Here is a 19,617-nt window from a genome sequence, read left to right on the forward strand (position 1 = left end):
TTTTTTACTCTTTTACAGCAGGGTCGTTTTTGTATTTTGTTTACTCAAACTTTACACCCACTAACTTAGCAGCTTGCCTCTATACTAATGTATAGTCTTACTTTCTGAACTCTCTGTAGCTCTGCTGTTTTATTACTTTAAAATGCAGTGGTCCCTCTCCCCCCCCCCCCTTGTGTGTGTGTGTGTCTCTCTATCTATCCATCTCTCTCCTTATGTGTTGTTCTCTCCATGGTCTCTTTCCCCCTCTGACTCTCTCATCCCTTATGTAATGAAAGAATCTATAAGCATAATTTACAGCATTAAAGGGCCACTAAACCCAAAATATTTCTTTCATGATTCAGATAGAGAATAGAAATTTAAACAGCTTTACAATTTACTTCCATTATTTATTTTGCTTCATTTTTTAAATATCCTTAGTTGAAGAAAAAGCAATGCACATGGTGAGCCAATCACACGAGGCTTCTATGTGCAGCAACCAATCAGCAGCTAGTGAGCATATCTAGATATGCTTTTCATCAAAGAATATCAAGAGAATACAACAAATTAGATAATATAAGTAAATTAGAAAGATGTTTAAAATTGCATTCTCTTTATAAATCATAAAAGAAAAAATGTGGGTGGCATGTCCCTTTAAAGTAAAAAGTATGTTTTAAACATATTTTAATGGGCATGGATTTCTAGATCTCATAATCAGAGCAAGCATTGTGTTATCTGGCAAGTGTTTCTGTTACAATCCTTTTAGACTAAAATCAGATGTTTACTAAGTTGACCAGTTTTCCAAGACACCATTTAAAGGGACATGGAACCCATATGAAACCCATATGCAAATTTAAATAACTTTCCAATTTACATCTAATATCTAATTTTCTTCATTCTTTTGATGTCCTTTGTTGAAAATCATATCTAAATATGCTCAGTAGCTGCTGATTGGTGGCTGCACATAGATACCTCATGTGATTGGCTCATCCATGTGCATTGCTATTTCTTCAACAAAGGATATCTAAATAATGAAGGCGTATCCTAGCCACTGCCTCACCAGTCTCTGACGTCACTGCACGTCACTGATATATATATATATATATATATATATATATATATATATATATATATATATATACCGTCCTGTATACAGTATTACCCTCCTTCAGTCATCTGCCTGGGTGCAGAAATAGTATAGATAAACCAAGAAAACAAATGCACTCTCAGGTCTTTTTGAAGTGGAGAAAAAAATTTCTGTTTAATGGAAAGTTTTCAGGGAATTCCTCCCCGTCATTAGCACAATTACAGTGTCAAACATACAACCTTATATACACATATGTGAGATAACAAAATAGCAAATACCTGTGTTCACTCAGTGAAAATAGCGCCCAATACTCGTGCTGGAACGCACTGCTTGCATTCCAGAATGTGTTAACCGGAATTATAACACTCTACAGTACTTCCGGTGTGTTACATCATAATATCATAACATAAAAAATACAATAAGTCTGCTTTTGTAATCCGTTATTGCAAAACATGTAAGCCTTTCTACAATGGCCTATCTTGTGCCAACCGTGTTTAACATAAAAAATTTTAGCCATCTTTTGGGGCATCTTATTTTATAAGACACACTACGATAATCATGTGAGCTGTGAATTAAAAAACTCTTATTCTACTACCTTGTGTTCCCTCTACGCATATCAGCTTGTCATCTATAAGTGTGCCAGTATGTTCTTATAGCCTCTATATGTCACCTTTATCCTTTAATATCGCTTGATATGTTGTTATGTTGGTTGTCATGGTGACCGTCACGGGCCGGAATTAGTGGATTAATATGTGTACATAGATATGGCTGATCAGCTGGATTCCGCTATGCTCCGCTATTCTTGTACATTACCCGCAGGTAAAGCCCCACTTGTCAATAATTGTGAACAAATGTTAAGTGCAATTGTTGGCTCTTTGCCCAATTAGATTACACTATATAACACACTTGGTTCCTATTACACAATAAAAGCAGTAAAACATCTAAACTAATATAACATTATTTCTAATGATTAACATTACAACAAATTGGCTTTCAAGTGGTTTTTAGCCATCTACAATCAACTTTTCTCGATCCTATTAAATCACTGTGACTATTTACACAGTTGGCACAAGATAGGCCATTGTAAAAAGGCTTAAATGTTTTGCAATAACGGATTACAAAAGCAGACTTATTGTATTTTTTATCTTATGATATTATGATGCAACACACCGGAAGTACTGTAGAGTGTTATAATTCCGGTTAACACATTCTGGAACGCAAGCAGTGCGTTCCAGCACGAGTATTGGGCGCTATTTTCACTGAGTGAACACAGGTATTTGCTATTTTGTTATCTCACATATGTGTATATAAGGTTGTATGTTTGACACTGTAATTGTGCTAATGACAGGGAGGAATTCCCTGAAAACGTTCCATTAAACAGAATTTTTTTTCTCCACTTCAAAAAGACCTGAGAGTGCATTTGTTTTCTTGGTTTATATATATATATATATATATATATATATATATATATACACACACACAAAGTCAAAATTAAAGGACCACTCAATGCAGTAGAACTGCATAATTAGCAAGTGCACAATAAAAAGACAATTACACCTACTCTGAATTTCAAATAAGCAGTAGAGTTTTTTTCGGACAAATTTATTTTTTCTCCCATTTTCCGGCCCCCTATCATGTGACAGACATCAACCAATCACAGACTAGTATATGTATACCCTGTGAGCTTGTGCACATGCTCGGTAGAATTTTGCTCCCCAGAAGCTGTACATAAAAATATTGTGCAAAATATGATAATGGAAGTAAAGTGTCTATAAACTGCAGGTTCTTTCTGAATCATAAAAGTTTATTTTGACTTGAGTGTCCCTTTAAACATGCATGATTCAGATAGAGCATTTCTTTTTATAACACTTTAAATTAACTTCTTTTGGATGTGCTTTGTTTTCTTTGTATCCCTTGTTAAAAAAGAATATGCACATATCCTACACTAGTGGGAGCTCGCTGCTGATTGGTGCCTGCACACATTTATCTCTTGTGATTGGCTAACTAGATGTGTTCATCTAGCTCCCAGTAGTGTATTGCTGCTCCTATATATGTATCTCATATGTATCTAATAACTTGTTAATATTATACATCTGTTTGCAACTAAGTTCTGTTAAAATAACAATTCCCATCAATAAAAACATAAAATAATGCTGTATCCTGAGATATTTTAGGACACAACAGAAAATCTCTCACATTTAAATAAACAGTTTGTTTCCTCCTTACTTATCCATATGACAATCACACCCTGAGAGGGAGGCAGGGACTCTGTATTTATGTGACATCAGAGGGGACAATAGACATCTATATGAGAACAAAAGTCCAGGTGTGACCCTCTCATTGTCTCCCAACTGACAAGATGTACTCATGTGAGTCACACAGAGAAAGGTGACACTCTCACATTAGTATAAATATCTGTGTAACACTCAGTGATATCACAGGAGGAACCAGAGAGACTTCATACTTACAGAGCTTCTGCTAAACTGTAATATGCAAAACCTGACATAAATCTTTATTAACAGCCTCACAGCCTCTCTCCCCCTCTCTTTTGCTTTCTCTCCCCCTCTCTTTTGCTTTCTCTCCCCCTCTCTTTTGCTTTCTCTCGCCCACTCTGTTTTGCTTTCTCTCGCCCACTCTCTTTCTCCTACATTGGTGTGTCCGGTCCACGGCTTCATCCTTACTTGTGGGATATTCTCATTCCCTACAGGAAATGGCAAAGAGAGCACACAGCAAAGCTGTCCGTATAGCCCCCCCTCTGGCTCCGCCCCCCATTCATTCTCTTTGCCGCTCTGAACAAGTAGCATCTCCACGGGGATGGTAAAGAGTATGTGGTGTTAGTTGTAGTTTTATTTCCTCTATCAAGAGTTTGTTATTTTAAAATAGTGCCGGTTTGTACTATTTACTCTACAACAGAAAGTGATGAAGATTTCTGTTAAAAGAGGAGTATGATTTTAGCACCAGTAACTAAAATCCATTGCTGTTCCCACGCAGGACTGTTGAAACCAGAGAACTTCAGTTGGGGGGAACAGTTTGCAGGCTTATCTGCTTCAGGTATGATCAGTCACTTTTCTAACAAGACCTAGTAATGCTAGAAGACTGTCAGTTTTTCCCTTATGGGATAGGTAAGCCATTTTCTTAGACTCAGTTACAGAATTAAGGCTTATATCTTGGGCTCTATGCTGGTTGACACTATTGTGGGCTAAATCGATTGATTTTTATCATGTTTATATGACATTGGAGTGTTTTGCAAACTTTGAAACACTTTTGGGGATGTTTATTTGCGCCTGGCAGTCGTTTAGACACCTAATCTTGTCAGAAAGGCCCCTTCACTCTGGAATGCAGAGGGAGGAGGCCTCATTTTAGCGCCTCAGTTGCGCAGTTACTTTCTCTAGGCAGTGCATGCAGCTTCACGTGAGAAGGTCCAGTGGCTTAGAAAAGGACTCAGAGAGGCTTATTACGTTTGTGAATAACCCCTAAGGAAAGTAAAAGCTGCAGCAAAGTCTGTGGCAGGGACTGTAGTGTGTTTAAACCGGTCAATTGTGATTATTAGCTCCGGTTTGGTCATTTAGGGGTTAAGGGACTTGAAATTTGGTGTGCAATACTTTTAAGGCATTAAGACACTGGGGTATAAATTTTATAAAGATCGGATATTTCTTTAATGTTTTTCGATCATTCAGAAATAAAGTGTGCCCTTTTTATTATTTAAAGAGACAGTAACGGTTTTGTTTAAAATTGTTTTTATTGCATTCAAAGCCTGCCTAAGTCTGTTTAACATGTCTGTACCTTCAGATAGCCTATGTTCTGTGTGTATGGAGGCCAAGGTGGTTCCCCCATTAAATGTATGTGCGAATTGTGCCATGGCGTCCAAACAGTGTAAGGACAGTACTGTCACATTTAATAATGTTGCCCAAGATGATTCTTTAAACGAAGGTAGTGGGGATAGTTCATCATCCTCTCCTTCTGTGTCAACACCAGCTTTGCCCGCGCAGGCGATACCTAGTACATCTAGCGCGCCAATGCTTGTTACTATGCAGCAATTAACAGCAGTAATGGATAATTCTCTAGCAGCTCTTTTATCCAAACTGCCAGCATTTCCTAGAAAGCGTGATTGCTCAGTTTTAAATACAGAGGATGAGCAAGTAGGCGCAGAAGATAATTTATCTGTTATGCCCTCACATCAATCTGAGTTGGCAGTGAGGGAGGGTCTGTCTGAGGGAGAAATTTCTGACTCAGGAAAAATTTCTCAGCAGGCAGAACCTGATATCGTGGCATTTAAATTTAAGCTAGAACATCTCCGCGCTCTGCTTAAGGAGGTGCTAGCTACCCTTGATGATTGTGATACTTTGGTGATTCCAGAGAAGTTATGCAAAATGGACAAATTCTTAGAGGTCCCAGTGCACGCTGATGCGTTTCCGATACCCAAGAGGGTGGCGGATATAGTGACTAAGGAGTGGGAGAAGCCAGGTGTACCTTTTGTTCCCCCTCCTATATTTAAGAAAATGTTCCACATTGTCGACCCCAGAAGGGATGCATGGCAAACGGTCCCTAAGGTAGAGGGGGCAGTTTCAACGTTAGCTAAGCGCACAACTATTCCTATAGAGGACAGTTGCGCTTTCAAAGATCCTATGGATAAAAAATTGGAAGGATTGCTTAAGAAGATTTTTGTTCAGCAAGGTTTCCTTCTTCAACCAATTTCGTGCATTATTCCTGTCACCACAGCGGCGTCTTTCTGGTTCGATGAACTAGAAAATTCGCTCCAAAAGGAGACTCCATATGATGAGGTCATGGACAGAATTCACGCACTAACGTTGGCTAATTCCTTTATTTTAGATGCCGCTTTTCAACTGGCTAAATTAGCGGCAAAAAAATCAGGTTTTGCAATAGTGGCGCACAGGGCGCTTTGGCTAAAATCTTGGTCGGCGGATGTGTCGTCCAAAACAAAATTGCTTAATATTCCTTTCAAAGGTAAGACCCTTTTCGGGCCAGAATTGAAGGAGATTATTTCAGACATCACTGGGGGAAAGGGCCATGCCCTTCCACAGGATAGGCCTTTCAAGGCAAAGAATAAGTCTAATTTTCGTTCCTTTCGCAATTTCAGGAACGGACCGGCTTCTAACTCTGCAGCCTCTAGACAAGAGGGTAACACTTCCCAGCCTAAACCAGCATGGAAGCCTTTGCAAGGCTGGAACAAGGGAAAACAGGCCAAAAAGCCTGCTGCTGCTACCAAGACAGCATGAAGGGGTAGCCCCTGATCCGGGACCGGATCTAGTAGGGGGCAGACTTTCTCTCTTTGCTCAGGCTTGGGCAAGAGATGTTCTGGACCCCTGGGCACTAGAAATTGTTTCCCAGGGGTGTCTTCTAGAGTTAAAAGAACTTCCTCCAAGGGGAAGGTTCCACTTGTCTCGCTTATCTTTAGACCAGATAAAGAGACAGGCATTCTTACGTTGCGTAGAAGACCTATTAAAGATGGGAGTGATACACCCAGTTCCAACAGTAGAACAAGGTCTGGGTTTTTACTCAAACCTGTTTGTAGTTCCCAAAAAAGAAGGAACTTCCAGGCCAATTCTGGACTTAAAAATTCTAAACAAATTCCTCAGAGTTCCATCATTCAAAATGGAAACCATTCGGACGATTTTACCAACGATCCAGGAGGGTCAATACATGACTACCGTGGACCTAAAGGATGCGTACCTGCATATTCCTATCCACAAAGATCATCATCAGTTCCTGAGGTTCGCCTTCCTGGACAAACATTACCAGTGCGTGGCTCTTCCGTTCGGTTTAGCTACTGCTCCCAGAATTTTCACAAAGGTGCTAGGGTCCCTTCTAGCGGTGCTAAGGCCGAGGGGCATTGCAGTAGTACCTTACCTAGACGACATTCTAATACAAGCGTCGTCCCTTCCCAAAGCAAGGGCTCATACAGACATTGTTTTAGCATTTCTCAGATCTCACGGGTGGAAGGTGAACATAGAAAAGAGTTCCCTGTCCCCGTCCACAAGGGTTCCCTTTCTGGGAACAATAATAGACTCTGTAGAAATGAAGATCTTTCTGACAGAGGTCAGGAAGTTAAAGCTTCTAAACGCTTGTCGAGCTTATTCCTCAGCCATCCATAGCTCAGTGCATGGAGGTAATAGGACTAATGGTTGCGGCAATGGACGTGGTTCCTTTTGCTCGAAATTCATTTAAGACCATTGCAACTGTGCATGCTCAAACAGTGGAATGGGGATTATGCAGACTTGTCTCCCCAGATTCAAATGGACCAGAAAAAAAGAGACTCTCTCCTCTGGTGGTTGGCTCAGGATCACCTGTCTCAGGGAATGAGTTTCCGCAGACCAGAGTGGATCATTGTCACGACCGACGCCAGTCTCTTAGGCTGGGGCGCGGTCTGGGACTCCCTGAAAGCTCAGGGTCTATGGTCTCGGGAAGAGTCTCTCCTCCCGATAAACATTTTGGAATTGAGAGCGATATTCAATGCGCTCCTGGCTTGGCCTCAACTAGCGAAGGCCAGATTGATAAGATTTCAGTCGGACAACATGACGACTGTAGCGTACATCAATCATCAGGGGGGAACAAAGAGTTCCCTGGCGATGAGAGAGGTATCCAAGATCATCAAATGGGCGGAGGATCACTCCTGCCATCTATCTGCAATTCACATCCCAGGAGTGGACAAAACTGGGAGGCGGATTACCTGAGTCGTCAGACTTTCCATCCGGGGGAGTGGGAACTTCACCCGGAGGTCTTTACCCAGTTAATTCAACTATGGGGCATTCCAGATATGGATCTGATGGCGTCTCGTCAGAACTCCAAGGTTCCACGCTACGGGTCCAGATCCAGGGATCCCAAGGCGACACTGGTGGATGCATTAGTGGCGCCTTGGTCGTTCAATGTAGCTTATGTGTTTCCACCGTTCCCTCTCCTTCCCAGGCTAGTAGCCAGGATCAAGCAGGAGAAGGCTTCGGTGATTCTAATAGCTCCTGCATGGCCACGCAGGACTTGGTATGCAGACCTGGCGAATATGTCATCGGCTCCACCATGGAAGCTACCTTTGAGGCAGGACCTTCTAGTACAAGGTCCATTCGAACATCCAAATCTAGTTTCTCTGCAACTGACTGCTTGGAAATTGAACGCTTGATTCTATCTAAGCGTGGGTTTTCGGAATCTGTTATAGATACTTTGGTTGAGGCCAGAAAACCTGTGACTAGGAAAATTTACCATAATATATGGCAAAAATATATCTGTTGGTGCGAATCCAAGGGTTACTCATGGAGTAAAATTAGGATTCCTAGGATACTTTCCTTTCTCCAAGAGGGTTTGGATAAAGGTTTGTCAGCTAGTTCTCTAAAAGGACAGATATCTGCTCTGTCTGTCTTGTTGCACAAGTGTCTGGCAGCCGTGCCAGATGTACAAGCGTTTGTACAGGCATTAGTTAGAATCAAGCCTGTCTACAGACCTATGACTCCTCCATGGAGTCTAAACTTAGTTCTTTCAGTTCTTCAAGGGGTTCCGTTTGAAACTTTGCATTCCATAGATATTAAGTTACTATCTTGGAAAGTTCTGTTTTTGGTTGCTATTTCTTCTGCTAGAAGAGTTTCTGAATTGTCTGCTTTGCAGTGTACTTCACCCTATCTGGTATTCCATACAGATAAGGTAGTTTTACGTACCAAGCCTGGTTTTCTTCCAAAGGTGGTTTCCAACAGGAATATTAACCAGGAAATAGTTGTTCCTTCTCTGTGTCCGAATCCAGTTTCGAAGAAGGAACGTTTGTTACATAACCTAGATGTAGTTCGTGCTTTAAAATTCTATTTAGAAGCAACAAAGGATTTCAGACAGACATCTTCTTTGTTTGTCGTCTATTCTGGTAAGAGGAGAGGTCAGAAAGCTACTGCTACCTCTCTTTCCTTTTGGTTAAAAAGCATCATCCGATTAGCTTATGAGACTGCCGGCCGGCAGCCTCCTGAACAAATTACAGCTCACTCTACTAGAGCTGTGGCTTCCACATGGGCTTTCAAGAATGAGGCTTCTGTTGAACAGATCTGTAAGGCAGCAACTTGGTCTTCTCTGCATACTTTCGCCAAATTTTACAAATTCGATACTTATGCTTCTTCGGAGGCTATTTTTGGGAGAAAGGTTTTGCAAGCTGTGGTGCCTTCCGTTTAGGTTACCTGACTTGTTCCATCCCTTCATCCGTGTCCTAAAGCTTTGGTATTGGTTCCCACAAGTAAGGATGAAGCCGTGGACCGGACACACCAATGTAGGAGAAAACAGAATTTATGTTTACCTGATAAAGTTCTTTCTCCTACGGTGTGTCCGGTCCACGGCCCGCCCTGGCTTTTAGTCAGGTTTAAATTTTTTATTTTTCTGTACTCTACAGTCACCACGGCACCTTATAGTTTCTCCTTTTTCTCCTAACCGTCGGTCGAATGACTGGGGGGCGGAGCCAGAGGGGGGGCTATATGGACAGCTTTGCTGTGTGCTCATTTCCTGTAGGGAATGAGAATATCCCACAAGGATGAAGCCGTGGACCGGACACACCGTAGGAGAAAGAAATTTATCAGGTAAACATAAATTCTGTTTTTGCTTTCTCTCGCCCCCCCCCTCTCTTTTGCTTTCTTTCGCCCCCTCTCTTTTGCTCTCTCTTGCCCCTCTCTTTTGCTCCCTCTCTCCCCTCTCTTTTGCGCTCTCTCCCCCCCTCTCTTTTGCACTCTTTCTCCCCCCTCTCTTTTGTGCTCTCTCTCCCCTCTCTTTTGTGCTCTCTCTCCCCCCCCCCCACGATTTTCCGCTCTCTCTCTCCACTTTCTTTTGCTCTGTCTCTCTCCATCCCTTTTTTTGGCTCTCTCTCCCCCCTCTCTATTATTCTCTCTCCCCCCTCTCTTTTGTGCTCTCTCTCCCCCCTCTCTTTTGTGCTCTCTCTCCCCCCTCTCTTTTGTGCTCTCTCTCCCCCCTCTCTTTTGCGCTCTCTCTCTCCTCCCCTATCTTTTGTGCTCTCTCTCTCCCCCCTCTCTTCTGCGCTCTCTCCCCCTCTCTTTTGCTCACTCTCTATCACTCTCTCTTTTGCTCTCTCTCTCTCTCTCTCCCCTCTCTTTTGCGCTCTCTCTCTCTCCCCCCTCTCTTTTGCGTGCTCTCTCTCTCTCCCCCCTCTCTTTTGCTCTCTTTCCCCCCTCTCTTTTGCGTGCTCTCTCTCTCCCCCCCTCTCTTTTGCGCGCTCTCTCTCTCCCCCCTCTCTTTTGTGCTCTCTCTCCCCCCCACGATTTTCCGCTCTCTCTCTCCACTTTCTTTTGCTCTGTCTCTCTCCATCCCTTTTTTTGTCTCTCTCTCCCCCTCTCTATTATTCTCTCTCCCCCCTCTCTTTTGTGCTCTCTCTCCCCCCTCTCTTTTGCGCTCTCTCTCTCCTCCCTTATCTTTTGTGCTCTCTCTCCCGCCCCCCTCTCTTCTGCGCTCTCTCCCCCTCTCTTTTGCTCTGTCTCTTTCCCCTCTCTTTTGCGCTCTCTCTCCACTTTCTTTTGCTCTGTTTCTCTCCCCTCTCTTTTGCTCTCTCTCTATCACTCTCTTTTGCTCTCTCTCCTCTCTCTCTCTCTCCCCTCTCTTTTGCGCTCTCTCTCTCTCCCCCCTCTCTTTTGCGCTCTCTCTCTCCCCCTCTCTTTTGCTCTCTCTCCCCCCTCTCTTTTGCTCTCTCTCCCCCCTCTCTTTTGCGTGCTCTCTCTCTCCCCCTCTCTTTTGCACTCTCTCTCCCCCCCATTTGCTCTCTCTCTCCACATCCCTCTCTTTTGCTCTCTCTCTCTATCCCTCTCTTTTGCACGCTCTCTCTCTCCCCCTCTGTTTTGCGCTCTCTCTCTCTTCCCCTCTCTTCTGCGCTCTCTCTCTCCCCCTCTCTTTTGCGCTCTCTCTCTCTCCCCCTCTCTTTTGCGCTCTCTCTCTCTCCCCCCTCTCTTTTGCGCTCTCTCTCCCCCCTCTCTTTTGCGCTCTCTCTCCCCCCCTCTCTTTTATGCTCTCTCTCCCCCCTCTCTTTTGATCTGTCTCTTTCCCCTCTCTTTTGCGCTCTCTCTCTCCACTTTCTTTTGCTCTGTCTCTCTCCCCTCTTTTGCTCTCTATTATCCCTCTCTTTTGCTCTCTCTCTACCTCTCTATTGTTCTCTCTCCCCCCCTCTCTTTTGTGCTCTCTCTCTCCTGCCTCTCTTTTGCACTCTCTCTCAAACCCTCTCTTTTGCGCTCTCTCTCTCCCCCTCTCTTTTGTGCTCTCTCTCCCCCTCTCTTTTGCACGCTCTCTCCCCCCTCTCTTTTGCGCTCTCTCCCCCCTCTCTTTTGTGCACTCCCCCTCTCTTTTGCGCACTCTCTCCCCCCTCTCTTTTGCGCACTCTCTCCCCCCTCTCTTTTGCGCTCTCTCTCCCCCCTCTCTTTTGCGCTCTCTCTCCCCCCTCTCTTTTGCGCTCTCTCTCCCCCCTCTCTTTTGCGCTCTCTCTCCCCCCTCTCTTTTGCGCTCTCTCTCCCCCCCTCTCTTTTGCGCTCTCTCTCCCCCCTCTCTTTTGCGCTCTCTCTCCCCCCCTCTCTTTTGCGCTCTCTCCCCCCCTCTATTAAATTAGAGAAGTTGTTTAAAATTACATGCCCTATCTGAATCATGAAAGATTAATTTGGACTTTAATATCCCTTTAAGGGGCAATTATAACACACACAGTGTTAACTCTACTAAATACAGATCAAATATGTGTGATGTACAATCACTAGAGGGCGCTAAAGTGCAATTAGAAGGAATATCTCTAGTCAAAGAAACCCATATGAATATGGGCTTCACACGAAAAAAATATATAAAAAACCCTTTACAGACAAATGATAATTAACAGTCTGATATATATAATAAAACTACAGCTGCACCTCTCAACACATATACTATGAAAGTAAAGTGAATCAGACTCCTATAACAAGTGCATGTAACACCAGAGGGCGCTAATATGATTAAAAATTGTGTATACCCAATTTAAAAAGATTTTTTAAAAACAAATGAACAATGGTATATAGTAATGGATAATGGTACCTCATTAAATAAAATGTCCCAGTTTAAAAGTCCACTAGAAAATGTATAGTCTTATAATTGGACACATAAGTTCAAAATTTTTTCTTGACTGTCGGCAGTGGACTCTCCCTGATTCAGAATCAGGATCCTTCTTTTTCCAAAACGAAGCCAATCTGTGTAGGATTTAAACACAAACAAGATCGACCATTGTGTGTATCCACAGACCCAATATATTTCACACAGCAGTATTCAATTTCCAGGGTACTCACACTTTTGCAGAGCACACCAGTGTGCTTGTGGGAACGGACTGGTTATCAGAGCAAACCAGCTTGCTCTCTCCGGTATGCTCTCTCCTCGCAGGTGTGGATAATGACAGATCCACTGGCGCCTCACAGTTAATCAGTGTACTGAGACTTCACTTAGCAGCGGCTTGGTAATGAGAACCTCACTTGTCAAGGAATGGCAGACAATGATGATAAAAAAACAAATCTTTAATCATTAGTAAAACCAAAATCCTTACAATACAAGTGGGTGGACAATGTGTAACAATAAAATTTGCTACGCGTTTCTCGGCTCACTTAGCCGTTTCCTCAGGCATCTCTCTCCCCCCCTCTCTTTTGCGCTCTCTCTCCCCCCTCTCTTTTGCGCTCTCTCTCCCCCCTCTCTTTTGCGCTCTCTCTCCCCCCCTCTCTTTTGCGCTCTCTCCCCCCCTCTATTAAATTAGAGAAGTTGTTTAAAATTACATGCCCTATCTGAATCATGAAAGATTAATTTGGACTTTAATATCCCTTTAAGGGGCAATTATAACACACACAGTGTTAACTCTACTAAATACTTGTGCTGAATCAACATCACATATGTAATAACCTAAACAGCTGATCTGTATTACATGAATTGTTATGCGTGCCTTTAATTATTATTATACCATACGTACAGTTAATCAAATCCATTATTTATTATTATCTGTTTAAACCATTTAATATACATTTTACAGACACGGCCAGAGCACTGAGAGATATCAGGTATTGATGTAACTGGAGTGAATAAGGGAACCTTCTTCCTGAGCACAGACATTGCAGCCTGTTATCAGCATGAACTCATATGTGTTAGGTGAGTAAAATAGATATTATGCTGACTTTAATTAATGGGAAAATAGAATAGATCACTCATTAAACAAATATAAACTATTATATTTATATCTGCATCTTGTATGTACATTTGTGATAGTTATAAAGAAAGAGCAACCCTCATTGGGATGAGGGTCAGGGCAAAATGTAAAAGAAAAAATAACATTTAGACAAATATTCAATTTCCTCATATAGCAGTTTTAGGAATGGGAAAAAAATGCAAACAGCATAGCCCTCTGAACATAAAGAAGGCAAGAGGCATATAGGAAGTGGGGTAAAATAAAACCAATTTTTTTGGCACCAAGTATGGCGCATGACGCAAAATGAAGTAGAAACATTTTTTTATGGTGGCAACAAACATACGGAAATGACACAACTTACTTCATAACCGACGCAACTTCATGCCAAACAACCTGGCATCAACAAAGACGCAGGAAATGATGAACTTGCGCCAAGAATGACGCAATAAATTACAGCATTTTGCGACCTTACAAGCCTAATTTTGCCCTCGAAATTAAAGAGAATCAAGTCAATTTGAAAAAGAGACTATACCCCAGGTAAGAAAATAAACTTCCTAAAACATGATTCCCATACTGGAACTGATAGTCTGCAAAGGGAAATATACATAGACCTGACTCATGGCAAATAGAAGTAACATACATATATTTAAAACTTTTATATTAATACATAAAGCGCCAAACCATAGCTGAGATTGTCTTAAATAATGATATATACTTATGAAAGACACCCATGCACATATAGCAGATAGCCAAACCCGTACTGAAAACTATCAGCAGAGGTAATGGTATATAAGAGTATATCGTCGATCTGAAAAGGGAGGTAGGAGATGAATCCCTATGACCAATAACAGAGAACCCTTGAAAAGATTTCCCGTGAGTATATATCATAAAATCAATAGGCAATACTCTCTTCACATCCCTCTGACAAACACTGTACTCTGAGAGGAATTCGTCTTCAATATGCTGAGAAGCGCTTATCATAAAAGAAAAATCAAGCACAAACTTACTTCACCACCTCCATAGGAGGCAAAGTTTGTAAAACTGAGTTGTGAGTGTGGTGGGAGGTGTATTTATAGGCATTTTGAGGTTTGGGAGACTCGGCCCCCTCCTGGTAGGAATGTATATCCTATACGTCACTAGCTCATGGACTGTTGCCAATTACATGAAAGGAAATACTACTCCCCCCTCTGTCCTTTTAGACCGATCATGTCCAACAACTGGCTAACCTCAGACTTCTGAACTTAGAACACCTGCAACTCCAACTTCCCCTTCCCTGACCTCGCTCATGGAACACCCATAAGTACACTTAAATGACTACCTTGTTCCCAGTGAGTGTTCCCACCCCAGAACCACCCCTGATTTGTGTGCTTAATTTTGCAGTAAATATTATTAAACTAATAAAGTTTTTGGCTGTTTATATAAATTAAACAACCACAGCTGAAAGCTTAAAAGTATTGTAAAATCACTGCTTCTTACCCTCTGAAAACATCTCACACTGATTAATAGTCTGTGATAATTAAGACATCATGTTCTCACCCAACTTGTTGAGCATGACCATGCAGCACTGTATGTGCAGTTGCTTGTGCAATGTTAAATGAGGATGGTGGGTGCCACCTCTCTTGCCCAGAATACATATGTACTTGTTCCCTGGCTGAGAACATTATGCAACATTCTTTGTTGTCATTTTTTTAATTTGTGATTTACAGGTAAATACATTTAAAAATAAACACAAAATGGAAGACATGTTGTTACGTATAAAAGAATATGATTTTTTATTGAGATGGATTATATTATAAATAATAAATATTGTTATTTTTCTTTATTTCATTTCTTTTTATGTAGTCACTACAGGAAGCATCAGAATGATACCACAGACTCCAACATTTTTAGACACTAATGAATATTCACAAACATTGGGGAAATCACAGCAGTTATTTAAAAGAGATGGTGAATTGGCAGGAACTGGGCAGCAATCATTATGTACAGAGAGTAATTTAGTCATCAAACAAGAGGACAACATTTATGCCTTATCTAGTGAAATGATTATCCCTGAGGATAAGCCACAAACATTTACTGAGTTTTCAAAAAAATTTAAAGAAGAGAAAAGTCTACAGTCTAGCCAAATGATTCATACAAAGGAGAGACCTTTCATATCTACAGAATGTGAGAAAAGCTTTAGATATAAGTCTCATCTCCTAGAACATCCCAAAATTCACACAGGTAAGAAGCCACACACATGTCCTGAGTGTGACAAATGTTTTATACAAATTACAAAACTTATAGCTCATGAAAGGACCCACACAGGGGAGAAATCATTTAGCTGTACAGAGTGTGGCAAAAGTTTTACACAAATGAATAATCTGAAAACTCATAAAAAGAATCACACAGGAGAAAAGCTTTTCACATGTACAGAGTGTGGAAAAAAATTTACACAAATGAATTGTCTGACAACTCATGAAAGGAGTCACACAGGGGAAAAGCCTTTCATATGTACAGAGTGTGGAAAACATTTTACACAAATAAGTAGTCTGAAAACTCATGAAAGGAGTCACACAGGGGAAAAGCCTTTCATATGTACAGAGTGTGGAAAACGTTTTACACGAATAAGTAGTCTGAAAACTCATGAAAGGATTCACATAGGAGAAAAGCCTTTCACATGTACAGAGTGTGGAAAAAGTTTTACAGAAAATAGTAGTCTGAAAACTCATGAAAGGAGTCACACAGGGGAAAAGCCTTTCACATGTACAGAGTGTGGAAAAAGTTTTACAAAAAAGAGTTATCTGAAGAAGCATGAAAGGATTCACACAGGAGAAAAGCCATTCAAATGTTCAGAGTGTGGAAAAAGTTTTACAGAAAATAGTAATCTGAGAAAACATGAAAAGATTCACACAGGGGAAAAGCCTTTCACATGTACAGAGTGTGGAAAAAGTTTTACACGAATAAGTAGTCTGAAAATGCATGAAAGGATTCACAGAGGAGAAAAGCCTTTCACATGTACAGAGTGTGGAACAAGTTTTACACAAATGAATTGTCTGACAACTCATGAAAGGATTCACACAGGAGAAAAACCTTTCACATGTACAGAGTGTGGAAAAAGTTTTACACGAATAAGTAGTCTGAAAACTCATGAAAGGATTCACATAGGAGAAAAGCCTTTCACATGTACAGAGTGTGGAAAAAGTTTTATACAAAAGAGTGATCTGAAAACTCATGAAATGATTCACATAGGAGAAAAGCCTTTCACATGTACAGAGTGTGGAAAAAGTTTTACACAAATAAGCAGTCTGAAAAAACATGAAAGGATTCACACAGGGGAAAAGCCTTTCACGTGTACAGAGTGTGGAAAAAGTTTTATACAAATAAGTAATCTGAAAAAGCATCAAATGATTCACACAGGAGAAAAGCCATTCAAATGTACAGAGTGTGGAAAAAGTTTTACAGATAATAGTAATTTGAGAAAACATAAAAAGATTCACACAGGGGAAAAGCCTTTCACGTGTAAAGAGTGTGGAAAAAGTTTTACACGAATAAGTAGTCTGAAAACTCATGAAAGGATTCACACAGGAGAAAAGCCTTTCACGTGTAAAGAGTGTGGAAAAAGTTTTACACAAATAAGCAGTCTGAAAAAACATGAAAGGATTCACACAGGGGAAAAGCCTTTCACGTGTACAGAGTGTGGAAAAAGTTTTACACAAATAAGTAATCTGAAAAAGCATCAAATGATTCACAAGGGAAGAAACCTTTCACATGTTTAGAAAGTGTAAAAAGTTTTTTTTATTGAAATCCGGTATAACAAAACACCAAATATTTACACACAAACTTTATATACAGTGTACAAACCATTTTACAAATATCCTAAAGAGGACACACACTCTAAATAGATGCATCAAAATAGATGTTATTGTAAATAATACTTTATAAATCCCAGTTATAAAAGCCCCAGATTGGAAGTGCTCTCCTGCTGTCCTTTGTTCCTCTATATATGTGCACCTCGGTTTCTCTCATATCAATGCTATAGAATACAAACACCACACAGGAATATACAAATCTGTCCTCATACTGACCAGTTTACACAACCATTCACCACCAAAGCACCCCCAGTGTTTATTAATATGCCAGTGTTAGGAGTTGTACATTTGATTTACATAGGTGGGAAAATAATTATATTTACAGAATAAAGGAGTCTTTATATGAATAGAGCTTTAGAAACTTAAATAAACAAGATCAGTCTCAAATAATTGACATCTGGGAGATATATTTAATGTTCACATCATGTGGATAAACCTTTTCTTATAGCAATAGATGCTTAGCATTGTACATGTTATATACCAGAGGAATTACTGAGGGGAAACTGATTTTATTTAATGAGACACAATATCAGTAACATACGTGATCATAATCAGTTTAATTTAAATGGCTACTATAACTAAAAGGGAACATTATATATCTGATAAATCCCTTTGTATCAAGAGCACAAGTGTTAGGTATATTTATACCATTGTGTGCAGATATCATGTAATGCTCCTTTTGACTATATAATGATGTAATGGTTTTTCCTGCAAATAAAAAGTGATTGTAATCCAGACCAGTATTTTGTGTTTTTTGTATAATTAAAAACACAATATCACAGAATAATTAGGAAAACATCATCAAATACAGAAGCCAAATCTGACAATGAAAGTTAAACGCTGATAATTCAGAGCAGCAATTTTACCCAACTTTCCAATTTACTTCTGTTATATAATTTGCTTTGTTCTTTTAGTATAATTTGTTAAAGAGTAAACCTAGGAGGCTAATATGAGCTTAGGGGCATGCACATGTATTTAGCACTCTGTGCGGCAGTGTTTGTAACTATGTATAACAATTCTATATATGTTGTTGCAAGCTCTGCTGTCTGAAGACACATGCACGCTCATGAGTTCACACAGGGTTACTCTTTAACAAAGGACACTAAGAGAACCAAGCACAAATGATAATATAATTAAATTGAAAAGTTGTTGGAAATGTCATGTTCTTTCCAATACATTTAAGTTTAATTTTCACTTTTTATTAGCACGCAATTAAAATCTACTCACAAAATTTCCAAATAAGTCAAGCACATAGCATCAAACATGAAGAGTATTCCGGTGCTTCTCTCACGGCTGTATCCTTGCAAGACTCGGCGTGTGACGTCACCACCCGATCTACTGCCGCGAGATTTCAATCACACCTCTCTACTTCGTCAACTGTCAAACAGTTCAGATTCAAGCATTCGGCGCCTCAACGCGTTTCCCCGCCCCTTCTGGCGGCTTTCTCAAGAGTACCAAATGCTTACAAAAGGCTCCTATTTGTACTGATGCGATACTAGTGCCCCCTGCTGTCAAAAGAGTAGCTCTTCAAATGAAAACTATACTTAATTTGATATTATCCTTTTGTATCAGCTCCGGGCAATACACCAATACATTTTAGTACAAAATATAATACATTATTAGCTCCAACTTAGGCAATAATTATAACATCATATATAGTACATTCAATTGCATCATTCAATATACTTTAAAAACACCTCATTGAATAAAAACATATATTTTTTGGTGATTGACGTTGTGCATAAAAACATTCAATTGTACAATAATTAATATACACCAAGTGTTTTGAAAAATTATTTTAAAATACATTCTAACTGTATGTTAATATGTACACGTCAATCCTATTAAAAAGTTAAAAATAATTAATTCATTTACAGAATTGATTTATAATCTAGATTTTGTGCAAAACATTAAAACATTAAAAGTATTCATTCAAAACAGAGTTAGAATATTTCATTTAAATAAGTTACTTATGTTAAAATAAATAATAAATTATAAACTCTGAAATGTCAAAGAACTTTTTAAGGGATGTCCCATACTTCTCTACACCTTTATCACATTTCTAGAGATAGTGAATACTAATAAATTTTTTCAGACACTATATAAACGCTGTAATATCTATATCCACATTCAAACCCTTAGGAGCGAGGGTGCCTAATTTGTGGATCCAAAAGGTTTCCCTCCTTCTCAATTTTAATAAGCGATCACCCCCCATAGGGTCTTTAGGAACAATTTCTATCCCCTTAATGGTCAGACTAGAAGGATCACAATTATGTTTTTCTGCAAAATGTCTTGGGACACTATGTTTTAAGAATGATTTTTTAATATTTGCAGAATGTTCACTGAACCTTTTGGATAGAATTCTTTTGGTCCTGCCCACATATTGCAGGCCACACCCACATTCTAATAAATACACTACATACACACTTTTACAGGTGATGAAATTTTTTACTTTAAATTCCTGCCCCGTTGTATTTGATTTAATTATTGATCTTTGTGAGCTAATATTCTTGCACATTGGGCAGCGAGATTTATTGCATTTATATGTTCCATTT

At 40.1% G+C, this 19,617-nt stretch overlaps 1 protein-coding gene across 1 annotated transcript in view; it reads left to right on the top strand.

Annotated features, from left to right (window-relative positions):
• Positions 1–17,797, top strand: part of LOC128661371 (uncharacterized) — a 302,587-nt gene extending 284,790 nt beyond the window's left edge. Inside the window, exon 8 of the mRNA XM_053715634.1 lies at positions 15,062–17,797. Within this exon, the coding sequence (XP_053571609.1) occupies positions 15,062–16,969 (1,908 nt within the window). The 3' untranslated portion in view covers positions 16,970–17,797. The remainder of the gene's footprint in view (positions 1–15,061) is intronic.
• Positions 17,798–19,617: the final 1,820 nt, after the last annotated feature.

Source organism: Bombina bombina, chromosome 5, assembly GCF_027579735.1.
Source record: "Bombina bombina isolate aBomBom1 chromosome 5, aBomBom1.pri, whole genome shotgun sequence".
Lineage (NCBI taxonomy): Eukaryota > Metazoa > Chordata > Amphibia > Anura > Bombinatoridae > Bombina > Bombina bombina.